Consider the following 13297-nt stretch of genomic DNA (forward strand, 5'->3'; position numbering starts at 1 on the left):
CTTTGACATAGCCAATAGGTCTCGCTTTTGGGACCTTATAAGTATTTAGTTATGCAACTGTTGCATGGCTAAACACTTATAAGGTCCCAAAGGCGAGACCTATTGGCTATGCCAATGCTTGTTATGGGATGTTTCACTATCTTTTAGGCAGAGCCTTTATCACCAAGTTATGAGTTGTTGAGATGAGAAGGTTAATTAACAGGCTGTGTTTCTGCCCATGTTCCTGCCTTGGAATCTTCACAACGGATTCATGGGCTCTGCAAGGTAGTCAGCTATCACTTGACTTTTTTTTTTTTTTTTTTTTTTTTTTTAAAGACCTTTATTTAAACTTTCTGGTACACAGCAGAGAGCCTACAACCCTGCGGGCCGGCCGCGAAGAACACAGTTGGATTTATGTCGGAGCACACAGCCCTGTGCCGTCAACCCGGAGGTACGGCGGCGTTGAGGAATGCAAACGTACCGAGAGGTAGAGAAGAACGTTGCAGGTCTCAGAATTACTGCAAACAACCACAAATTAAGGGCATGCTGCCCTAGGAGGCGTAAGGTGCCGAAACTTCCAACTCCCCCCCCCCCCCCTCCCTAAACACCGGTCAACACTGCGCTTTCGTGTGTGCCCCTGGCTCGGCCAGCAACCCTCCCCCCCCCTCCCAGCTCCCCAAGCCGCAATTGCAGGTGTCTAGACATCTCCGGGTTCTTCCTGCACAATGGAGGGAGGCTCGCAAATGCCCCCCCTAAAATCATTCCACTTGGACCACACCTCAACCCACTTGCGCGGGCACCCTCTCGCCACATATACTGTCCTTTCCTGCAGCATGCACCAGTCCATGTCGCCGGTCCAGTCTGAAAGTCTCGGTGGAACAGCGCTGCCCCAGAGCCTGGCAATGTTCCTTTTTGCTATCATTTGCCCGAGTGTCACCCAGAGCCTCCCCTTTGGCGACAGGTCAGTTGGTTCCCATATATTGAGGAGGCACCTCTTGGCCTCCGGGCGAATCTCCACCTCCCACACCTCCTCCATATTCCGCACCACCCTCCTCCAGTACCTCTGAATCTTCGGGCAGTCCCACAGCACGTGAAAAAAGGTTCCATCTCCTCCACACCCCCTCCTACATAGCGTTGTGTCCGCCCTACCCATCATATGTAGTCTCGTGCAAGAGATATAGACTCTGTGTAGGATCTTCAATTGGATAAGCCGCAATCGGGCCGATATCGCGACCTCACGTGGAGAAGCCAAAGCATGCAGCCACTCCTCGTCATCTATTTCCAGCCCTTCAGCGACCCACTTTTCTTTAAGGGGAAGAAGCAAATCTGGGGGGTTATTAATAAGTTTTTTGTAGGTGAGGGATATGGCGTGTTCCGCGAGGAGTCCATCTAGCAATCTATCTTCGAGCGGGGAGGCTGGCGGCAGCTTGACCTCCGGCGGGATATTCGCCTGTAAGGAGTGGCGCACCTGCAAGTATCTGAAATATTCGGCATCTGCCAGCTCATACGCGTCCTGCATTTGGGCGAATGTGCGGATCCCGGCAGGTCCCCAGATGTCTTTGATTTGAGAGATGCCGATAAGATCCCAATTGCGGAATCCTTTGGTGCGCCGCAGATTTCCCAACGCTTCTGAGGCCCATAGTGGCGTGGCCATCGTGAGGACTCCGGACCATCCGAGCTTCTTCTGTGCGATGCGCCACAGCTGTACCGAATGAAGTGTCGGGCCGGTGAGTCTGCTCACACCCCGTCTAGAGTAGAGTGCTATTTCATAATTCCCCCCGGGAAGCAGCCATCTATCCATGCCGTAAGCCAGGTCATTCCCGTCCCCGTACGTCCCTTGGTTGATCGCGGATAGGTGGGCCGCCCAGTAGTATTTACGAATATCGGGGAGAGCGATTCCACCATCGTACCACCCCAGCGTGAGTTTGGCCAGTGAGATTCGGGGCTGCCCGGCCCAAAGGAGGTCACGCAGCGCAGCTTCGATTGCTAGGAAGTAACTGTTCGGGACCAGGTGTGGGTAATTTTGGAGCGCGTAGAGAAACCGCGGGAGCGAGAGCATCTTAAATAAGGCTGCCCTGCCCAGCAATGACAGGGGCAGATGCTGCCAGGATTTCGCCTCCCTTTGAAGCCGAAGCAGCGGCGGCTTGAGATTGTGCTCGTACAGCAGAGCCTTATTAACAGTAACATACACTCCGAGATACTTAAACCCGTCCTCTGCCACCCGAATAGGGCAAGAGTCAGGGAGTCTGGGAGGGTCCCCACGGAGGACGTATAGATGCGATTTGGCCCAGTTGACTCGGAAGCCAGAATTGCGACCGAAACTGTTCAGTATATTCAGCGCCGCGATCAGTGATCACTTGACTTTTTTAGGGCAGTTCGCTAGCAGCTATGGTCTGGGCCTGCTATGCTCTGCCTATCTTTACTCTTCTGCATGTCGGTTATGTAACTTAAGAAGTTGGCACTAAAGTGGGTGGACTGTTTGGACCGCAGAATCAGCATTACTCGCTTTCTCCTTACTTTTATGGATCCATTGTGCAATTAAAGGGGCATCTGGGGAGCAAGGTCTGGTTTCAAGTACCGATTCTCTGCTGCCTGGTTTCCATGTGCATTGCTCCCAGTTCCCCGTCTAGTCTCTGTGTGCGGCCGTGACTGGAGAGCTATGTTGCAGGGACTCATTATCCCCAGAAGGAAAGCACGAAGTGCCAGTGGTCTCTCTTTTGCATTCTCTTATCACCCTTATGGATTGGCCGCTGACTAACTTCCTATTTGTGCCCATTTCGCTCGTCGGAGGTGGCTCGTCGTGAATCTCGCGGTGCACACTCCCCCCACCCCCCCTTTATCAAAATGCTTCTGCCAGGTCCTCACCCATGGGTCAATGCTTACAGTGCAAGGCGTTCGCAGTTTGGGTCACTGGCTGGAGTCCAAGTGAGCTCTCTGCTGAAGTAAAGGCCTGTTTTCACCTCCTGCCAGGTCCTCTGAGCAGAGTGGAGGTCCTCCGTAAGTATCGCAGTACTGCCCCCCTCAGTTGAGTCTGGTAGGGCTGCTGCAGACCTCAAGACTGTCTGCTATCTGCTCCCACATATTGCAGACAACGGGCCATCATTTTCGGTCCTCCTCATATCGGCCACAAACTGCTTCTCTGCTCACAATCTGACAGCAGTTGGCGGCATCTGATCACCACAGGTGTCCTGCCTGTGGCGGATAATTTACCTTTGCATGTTAGTGCTCTAGGGGCGTGGATTTTCAGGTTATCTGCCTGGCGAAGGGGAGGAAAAGATGCCCTATCGCTCGCCATCTTTGCCACACCACTAGGTTTGTTTCTCAATGCATTTAATGAAGTTTTTTGCATCGTTATAGATGCGGTATGTAATGAAGGTAAAAACTTGTAAAAGTGTATACAAATAAAGAAAACGATATAAATTTGATCTAAGATTAATAGGTCGGAAAAAATCTTTCCAATAATCTCTATTTTTATAAATATGTATTCTATATTTTTCAAAATGTTGATATTTGAAAATATATTTTTTTAAACAAAAAAAATGTACAGAGAAACTTTCTTTTGTAAATTAAAAAAGTACCTGTACAAAGTCATTCAGTGTCGAACCATGAAAATCAAAGTATCCAAATGGAGCCAGATCCCGGTGTAATGTATTTTTCAAATTCATACACTATTTAGTTAATACTGGGCAACACCCATATGAAGTCTTTTGAAAACATCAGCACCATTTGCTATTTTACACTGAGCTGTTTTAATCATGTAAGCAAAATACTTAGATTGTGACATAGAAACCTTATCCTGAAAAGTATAGGACGCATGCCTCTGGTGTTGCTTGTCAAGTGGCCGCGGAGCAGGAAGGATCGAGTAAATGGGTTGTGATTTATTGTAAACTATGCTGTAATGCAGTGTTTTTGAATGTCTACTCTCTCATTTTTCTAATAATGGATCTTAATTTTCTCAGAAATATGCTGATTGCACGCACCTCATCGCAAAGAAAGTTTGTAAAAGTGAGAAATGGTTAGCAGCTTGTGCAGCAGGTAGGTCCATTGCTAAATATGTAAATCTGAATTCATTTGAATTTTTGTATTGTAATGGCTACTAGTAGCCAACGCTGGTTTCCATGTTTAAAAAATGTTTGGTACTAATAACCACATACATACATTGCTGCATGTGTACTGGGAAAACAACCATTTTCTTTATTCACTTTATTGAATGAAAGAAAATGTACTAATAAGAAAATATACTTTGTCAAAGAATGACAAAGAATTTGTTTTTTAACGAGGTGATAAGTTCTACCTGTGTGAGATTTAATTGCAACCTCAGCTCTCGCTTCCATCGGTGCATGAGCATGTGTTACCTGAGGAAATTGCAGCTAGTGTTAAGGAGAGGAAAAGGTTGAATACACAGCAACTCATGTTAACCTAACCCTTTCTAGCTATCACATGTTCAGGCTTGTGTTTTCAGTGCTTGAATTATTTTTAGGTGATGTTTGACATGAATGATGAATGGGTTCTTTCAACTTGTCTGTTTATATTTAATGGGTATATATGCTATGTTAGGAGTATTTGTAAAGCGCACTACCACCCACAAGGGGTAACCTGGCATAGAGCAGGTGACTTTCCCTAGACGTGTCTATGGTAGATTGGTTAATTAAAAAGCCAGAATTTTGACTTGTTGTGGAATTAAAGAAGAGAGGAGGAGAATTCGATGTGGAGTGGGATGTCTTGCTATTTTTTAGAAGCATTGTAAGAGAATGCCCATTCTCCTGTTCTTGTTTTATGTATACTCTGGATATGTGGAAGTAGGAGTCCCGCGAAGAGGAGGTGTCTGGGTGGTTGGTGGAAGGAGATGCAACTGTTCAGGTAGATGGGGCCTAAGTTGTGTAGTGCTGTGAATGAGTGTGGGAGGAGTTTAAAATGAGCACATTTGTGTGTTAGGAGCCAGTCAGCTCTTTGAGGTGTGAGGTGATGTGAGTTGTGTGTGGGAGGTGAAGATCCCGAGTTCTAGCTGGTTTGTAGTCATAAGGTGAGTTGCTTGGTGTTCCTGTAGTCCGACTTGCTGGTGACTAGGGCGTGAGTGACAGTTTTTGTAGTGTTGCTTGGGAGCCGTTTGAAGATCTTCATTAGCATCTTCAGAGTGTGGAACCAGGATGCAGTGGTGGCGTTCACTTGTGCGGTATTGCCCAATTTGATGTCGATGATTTCAAAGTTCTGGGTGTGGGTCTGAGTTTGGCTGGCCACCAATTGGAGTATCATGGTGAGGTGTTCTTGCCAAGGGGCAATACTTCTATCTTGTTAGTGTTTATCTTGAGTCATTTGGTTTTCATCGAGTTAGCGACTTTGATCATGCAGACGCTGAACTTGTTCCTTGTGTTGGGGGTCTTGTTCAAAAGGGAGAGTATGAGTTGTGTGTCATCAGTGTAAGAGAGGTTGTTGGTATTTTGTGCATGGATTAGGTTGGCCAGAGGGATCATGTATGCGTTGAAGAGGGTAAGGCTGAGCAATAAACCTTGAGAACCCCACAGATGAGTCTACGGGCTTCCCAGAATTAAGGTACCAGGCTGACAGCCGGTGCTCTATCCGTTAACAAGGAGCAAGATCCAGTGGAATGTGGGTCCTTAGATGCCAATCTCGTACAAGCATTTGGTGAGGATGGGTATGAGACCATTTCATACGCTGCAGAGGTGTCCTGGAGAATGAGGATAGCTGTGTCTCCTCTGTCAAGGATCATGTGAATGTCATCTGTGGTGGAGATGAGTGATGTTTCTGTACAGTGGTGTACTGTGCTCTATAGAGCTTCTGCTATGTAGTTTGTCAAAGCACTGAAGAGTTTGAATGGAAGTGTTCTTAAATAAATGTTTGAAATCTAACTACCTGCTGAAAGAGGTGGCTGCTAGATGAAGTCATAGATCTTGCTTCAAGTCCTTGTCAAATGGGCTGTCTGGTCTCCTGTTTCTTCCCTACTGGAAACTTTGAAGAGATTGGTAAAAATGAAACCTTTTAGTAACAAATAACGTTATACCCTAGTGATAGTTTGGGCTCCATATTCCTCTCGGTGATACTCCAAGTTTACATCACACTCTGTCCTCCACACGTCATTATCAGTGAATCTTGTAGACTAAATTTGATTACAGTGTGGAGGAATTCTCAATAATTTAGCAGAAACATTTCAAAGTCTTAGTTATGCACACCTGAAACAGGCATGGATTAACACGACTTAAGTAGTTTTCATAGCTAAGGCTCCCATAGCTCCTTATCTGAATAACTGATCATATGTTAATGGTCCTGTTTGGGTCTTTGATTGTACATTTGCTCTTGAGAATCCATTGTGTGTAAGTTCTTTGTGCAACGTACATCATACTCTGTGACCTCTTGCGGTTCTGGTGGTGGGACTGATAAACTTGAGATTAAGTATACTCGGTGGAAAAAAGGCAGACGGTAGCATATTTCCATACTTAACTGGCATAGATGGTGGCCAGTTAGGTTTAAGTTAACAGCGTCCCCATTGTACTTCTGTGTTTCTTTTAACAGCATCACACGGTGTCTGTGCATTCTGACTGCATTTTGACTTTTTTTTAATTCAGAAGGAATTATATTTTGTTGGCATCGTACCCAAACTTTCCAAAACCCTTTACTGTTACTCTAATGATCACAGGATCCAGATCCATATTTTCCTTGTCTGTCTTGCTCATCGGTCACCTAACCTTCATTTGTACGATCATTAAAAAAGAAGTCTATACACAACTCTAAGATGACATCAGTGCCAACAATTTCCAGCATAACAACCAGTCTTTGCTTCATTTCATGCACAGCCCACAGACACTTACCTAAAAAATATCCACACCCTCGGTATTTTTAGGTTTCGCCTACGCAGCGCTCATACGCAGGATTGGCAAAAAGACCTTTAGCGATCGCTTTGGCTTTTCAGCCAAAAAGGTACACGCGTTCCATTGCCTTCAATGGCAACGCGTGCACGTCTGCCGATTCACTTGCGGGAGCGAGCGGCTGGCGCCATATGTTATCAATTAGCGTGGCGCCAGCCGCTCGCTTCCGCAAGTGAATCGCGCAGGCCGCCTCCCCCTGCTGCCGCGCGCCCCCTCTTCCTGCTGCCGCGCGCTTGTTTTGTAGTCTATTGCTAAAAAGACTCGCGTTTGGTTATTGAAAAATAATAATAATTGAGCAATGTCTATTGAATATCTGTCCAAGAGAACACGTCATGGTCCAGTTAGGAAGCTCCATTAGAAGCCGGGACTCCTTGTTCCGAGGCTGAGTGAGTGAATGAGTGAGACCAGTTGATACCGCTGAGCGCACAGCACGACCGATCTGCCCCCATGACCGCCTCCCCCCCCCCCCTCCAACCCCCTTCAAGAACAGCATATTTGGGAGTGGGTGCATTGCATTTCACGCCTGGACAAGCTACCAGGATAGCTAGACGAACTTGCATTTCTGCCCAGGGGGGAGGCGCTGTGCGCTCTCCTGGGTTCTTGTTCTGCTTTGTGGCAACATCTTAAAGTATATACAAAGTAGCTGCTTTGCAGCGCTTCTCAGTCCCTTCCAGTTCAATCTGCACTCATCGGCTGCAACCCCCTCTTCCCATTTTAGGTACGTGTTGTAATGGCCCCTCCCTCAGAGCAGCGCGTCTCATTAGTATTCTATGGCGCCAGAAACCAAATTTCCTCTCGGTGCTTAAGTACTGAATGTTATTGGTTTATCGACACAGAAGGATGAAAGGCTGAGTTAGCCCTGCTAGTGTGCCAATCTGCAGATGAACACAAAAGCCTCTGCAGCAAATTCTAATCCCTGACTTTCTTTACCAGTTTAGTTAGATGGGTGGATACGTAACGAGAGCCTGTGATGGGCAGTGGAAAAGGCGTTTTTACTCTGATTGGTGCAAACATATGTGCGTCGGAGGCGCTGTATAAACTGTCAGTTCCACTTAAGTGCGGAATGAAGGAGGGATGCCCTACCCCGTGATCCAGTAGAACATAGCAGAAGTGCACATGCCTCTTCTCCTACTGCAATGCCCTGTGCACCAGTAAAATTGAGTACAACTATAACAAGCATTGGCATAGCCAATAGGTCTCGCCCTTGGGACCTGCTGCATAACTAAATACTTATAAGGTCCCAAGGGCGAGACCTATTGGCTGTACCAATGCTTGTTGTTGTAGCCATTGGCTATTAAGATAAAACTAAACAGAAAGCTAGAAAGGATAAGATTTTGAGGCCCGAAATACAGATTCTCAAATTTCTGCAGATAAAGTAATGGCCTCTTTGATCAACTTTCAAGATCTCCCTATCGGAATCTGGCTTCAGTTGTATGAATAAATACTTCTATGTGATCAATTCAATAATCAAGACTAGCAGCAGAAACATGAACAGAGTAACAGTATGATTAAGAATTTGGGCCTCATTTAGGAAGGGGTTTTGCATTCGCAGACCCTCTTTTTCAGTAAATCTGATGGGTTGCGAGGGCTAAAACCCTTTTTGAATGTACTAAGCCTATTTAACCATTCGGGAAAGGTTTTCTGAATAGTTCAATGAGTTTAGGAAGGAATCGGTATATGAAAGGGGCGAGTTAAGGGTGTACCTTCCAAATGCCGATTCCTTATGTTATATATTGTTTATCAACTTAAATCTGGTTGCAAAACATGAATATTTTACCACTGCCTCAAAGAAGGTAGTAACCCATTCGCAACAGGAAGGTGTCCTAAGGGACCCGTTCCTCTTTGTGAATGTTGACGAATGTTGATGAAAACATTTCTTTAGGAACAGGCAGTGGTCCGTGGGATCACTCCTCACTGCGCCTAAAAAATGTTTTAAAAAGTTTTCTTTTTTAACGCATCAGGTTTTTCTTTTAGAAAAACTGGTTGTATTAAAAAAAAATACATAACTGAAAAGCAGGCACAGATGTGGTCAGCTGACCACGGCAGGCCATCACGCCTGTGACTGTAGCCAATCATAGGGGGTCGCAGTTAATATTTATGAGGTAGGCCGAATTGTGACCCACTACGATTTGGTATTCTGTGAGCTGACATATTAGTACATAGGTTGGCTTGCAAAATACAAATGCAGTATTGACAATGACCATTTTATTGCACACATAGAGGATTTCGTCTTGTAACTAACAGTGACCTCATGTCATTTTTCTTTTACTTCATCTAGGATCCAGATAGTCCTCCTACGCTCACATATATAAGCACAGAGACATGGTTCTGTAATTTCATCTCTGTCCATTCTTTTTTCGGAGTACCAAACAAAATCCCTCGTCTTCATGGAGCAAGGAGTGAGATGATGCTTTAGTCACGTCTCCTCGAGAAAACGGTGTCTAAAATAATTGTACATAATTGGTCAGCGAGTAAGTCAAGGAAAAATATGGCCTGGTACTCCCCCCAAGTCCCCTCTTTACCTTTGGTACCCACAGCCCTTGTCCGGATGAGGTCTCCCTCCCTCCTTCAAGGCAAGTATTGAAACCACACCAATTTTTGGATTAGGGGGTGTAACCCCCGTCCGTATTTATTGCAACATTAAAAAACATTATTTATTAACATTATGTACAATTACGCAGAAAGGCAAGATACATTGTTAGACAGATGATGTCACATGGCTATCCTTAACTCTAAAACACATGACACTTCTACCGTAAATCTAACAATGCATATATTCACTTTCTGCGTGTCCCCTCTAAAGCCTACGGCAAGGTCAATGACTGGCAGCCTCCAGATCCCTGCAAACTACGAGAAATTACTTCGCCGGAGTCGGCTTGCGCAGGGGGTACAGCTTATCGTACGGATACTTTCCCCCGGACCCCCCCTACGCCCTGTGCCTTAAACTGCATAACGGGGGCTGCAGAAATTCTGCATACTTGCGCCCTGATGCGCATGCGGGGGTGGCCACAGGCCCACTGGAAAGAATGACTCCCCCGGCCCCCGCACCCCGATAGCCTACCTACCGGCTGTCACTGCCCCTGGAGTTACATGGTTCTGACCGCTAAGGACCGAAGACTATGCTTACCAATCATGACCATACCGCCTGACCGGAGACACACACACAACTAAATACGACATTATTACCTGAAATCAAATAACATGTACTGACATTTATTTAAACATTACATTTCAATCACATGACTCTGTATTAACCAATCATGTATTTGACAAGCTTACAAATAATGACACTTTTATTATTATACATTCACCAAAACATCATATTTTCAATAACTATCTCCTGAGATACCTGCAATATTAGTACACGAACAAAGCAAATACATTACTGACAAACACGTGTAAAATGTACCAAATCATCAAATTTACATTACTTCTATCTCCTGAGATACCTGCAATAAACTCAAAAGAACAAACAAATACATTACTAATAAACGCCATTAAAATGTACCCAATCATCAAGTTTACATTCATGCTATCTCCTGAGATACCTGTAATGAAAGTTTTCTAATAGAACAATCAAAATACATTCCTGACCAACACAATTAAATTGCCTGCCTTAGGGGATGGTGGGTGGGGAAAATACATTACGGGCCGCTGGTGGCCCGGGTGCTGTGCCCGTGGGGAGCATAGAACAAGAGACTGTTCTGCTCCCCACACCCCCTTTTAAAGGGGGGGGGGGCACGGGGCCAGGCCGGTCTAAACCGGACGGACCCCCACGCTGGATGCCCGTGTGAACCGGAAGCACTAAAGTGCTTCGGGTTCACGCCCCGCAGGACGCCGCCTATTGGACGCCATATTAGGGGGAGGTGGGAGTGCTCCCACCTCCTCCTTTCCCCCGGGGACAGGTCCGACCGCCATTATGGCGGCGCGCGCTATTTAGCGCTCGGCCTTGCCCATATGGCCTGGTACTCCCCCCAAGTCTCCTCTTTACCTTTGGTACCCACAGCCCTTGTCCGGATGAGGTCTCCCTCCCTCCTTCAAGGCAAGTATTGAAACCACACCAATTTTTGGATTAGGGGGTGTAACCCCCGGCCGTATTTATTGCAACATTAAAAAACATTATTTATTAACATTATGTACAATTACGCAGAAAGGCAAGATACATTGTTAGACAGAAGATGTCACATGGCTATCCTTAACTCTAATACACACGACACTCCTACCGTAAATCTAACAATGCATATATTCACTTTCTGCGTGTCCCCTCTAGAGCCTACGGCAAGGTCAATGACTGGCAGCTTCCAGATCCCTGCAAACTACGAGAAATTACTTCGCCGGAGTCGGCTTGCGCAGGGGGTACAGCTTATCGTACGGATACTTTCCCACGAACCCCCCCTACGCCCTGTGCCTTAAACTGCATAACGGGGGCTGCAGAAATTCTGCATACTTGCGCCCTGATGCGCATGCGGGGGTGGCCACAGGCCCACTGGAAAGAATGACTCCCCCGGCCCCCGCACCCCGATAGCCTACCTACCGGCTGTCACTGCCCCTGGAGTTACATGGTTCTGACCGCTAAGGACCGAAGACTATGCTTACCAATCATGACCATACCGCCTGACCGGAGACACACACACAACTAAATACGACATTATTACCTGAAATCAAATAACATGTACTGACATTTATTTAAACATTACATTTCAATCACATGACTCTGTATTAACCAATCATGTATTTGACAAGCTTACAAATAATGACACTTGTTATTATACATTCACCAAAACATCATATTTTCAATAACTATCTCCTGAGATACCTGCAATATTGGTACACGAGCAAAGCAAATACATTACTGACAAACACGTGTAAAATGTACCAAATCATCAAATTTACATTACTTCTATCTCCTGAGATACCTGCAATAAACTCAAAAGAACAAACAAATACATTACTAATAAACGCCATTAAAATGTACCCAATCATCAAGTTTACATTCATGCTATCTCCTGAGATACCTGTAATGAAAGTTTTCTAATAGAACAATCAAAATACATTCCTGACCAACACAATTAAATTGCCTGCCTTAGGGGATGGTGGGTGGGGAAAATACATTACGGGCCGCTGGTGGCCCGGGTGCTGTGCCCGTGGGGAGCATAGAACAAGAGACTGTTCTGCTCCCCACACCCCCTTTTAAAGGGGGGGGGGGGCACGGGGCCAGGCCGGTCTAAACCGGACGGACCCCCACGCTGGATGCCCGTGTGAACCGGAAGCACTAAAGTGCTTCCGGTTCACGCCCCGCAGGACGCCGCCTATTGGACGCCATATTAGGGGGAGGTGGGAGTGCTCCCACCTCCTCCTTTCCCCCGGGGACAGGTCCGACCGCCATTATGGCGGCGCGTGCTATTTAGCGCTCGGCCTTGCCCATATGGCCTGGTACTCCCCCCAAGTCTCCTCTTTACCTTTGGTACCCACAGCCCTTGTCCGGATGAGGTCTCCCTCCCTCCTTCAAGGCAAGTATTGAAACCACACCAATTTTTGGATTAGGGGGTGTAACCCCCGGCCGTATTTATTGCAACATTAAAAAACATTATTTATTAACATTATGTACAATTACGCAGAAAGGCAAGATACATTGTTAGACAGAAGATGTCACATGGCTATCCTTAACTCTAATACACACGACACTCCTACCGTAAATCTAACAATGCATATATTCACTTTCTGCGTGTCCCCTCTAGAGCCTACGGCAAGGTCAATGACTGGCAGCTTCCAGATCCCAGCAAACTACGAGAAATTACTTCGCCGGAGTCGGCTTGCGCAGGGGGTACAGCTTATCGTACGGATACTTTCCCACGAACCCCCCCTACGCCCTGTGCCTTAAACTGCATAACGGGGGCTGCAGAAATTCTGCATACTTGCGCCCTGATGCGCATGCGGGGGTGGCCACAGGCCCACTGGAAAGAATGACTCCCCCGGCCCCCGCACCCCGATAGCCTACCTACCGGCTGTCACTGCCCCTGGAGTTACATGGTTCTGACCGCTAAGGACCGAAGACTATGCTTACCAATCATGACCATACCGCCTGACCGGAGACACACACACAACTAAATACGACATTATTACCTGAAATCAAATAACATGTACTGACATTTATTTAAACATTACATTTCAATCACATGACTCTGTATTAACCAATCATGTATTTGACAAGCTTACAAATAATGACACTTGTTATTATACATTCACCAAAACATCATATTTTCAATAACTATCTCCTGAGATACCTGCAATATTGGTACACGAGCAAAGCAAATACATTACTGACAAACACGTGTAAAATGTACCAAATCATCAAATTTACATTACTTCTATCTCCTGAGATACCTGCAATAAACTCAAAAGAACAAACAAATACATTACTAATAAACGCCATTAAA

The 13297-nt window shown here is 46.0% G+C and overlaps 1 protein-coding gene across 3 annotated transcripts in view; it reads left to right on the top strand.

Annotated features, from left to right (window-relative positions):
- SLF1 (SMC5/6 complex localization factor 1) overlaps positions 1-13297 on the top strand; it is a 557620-nt gene that overhangs the window by 51033 nt on the left and 493290 nt on the right. For all 3 annotated transcript variants that reach the window (XM_085632479.1, XM_085632478.1, XM_085632480.1), the window contains exon 3: positions 3939-4014. In XM_085632479.1, coding sequence (XP_085488605.1) covers positions 3939-4014 — 76 coding nt within the window. The remainder of the gene's footprint in view (positions 1-3938; positions 4015-13297) is intronic.

Source organism: Triturus cristatus, chromosome 2_1, assembly GCF_964204655.1.
Source record: "Triturus cristatus chromosome 2_1, aTriCri1.1, whole genome shotgun sequence".
Taxonomy (NCBI): domain Eukaryota; kingdom Metazoa; phylum Chordata; class Amphibia; order Caudata; family Salamandridae; genus Triturus; species Triturus cristatus.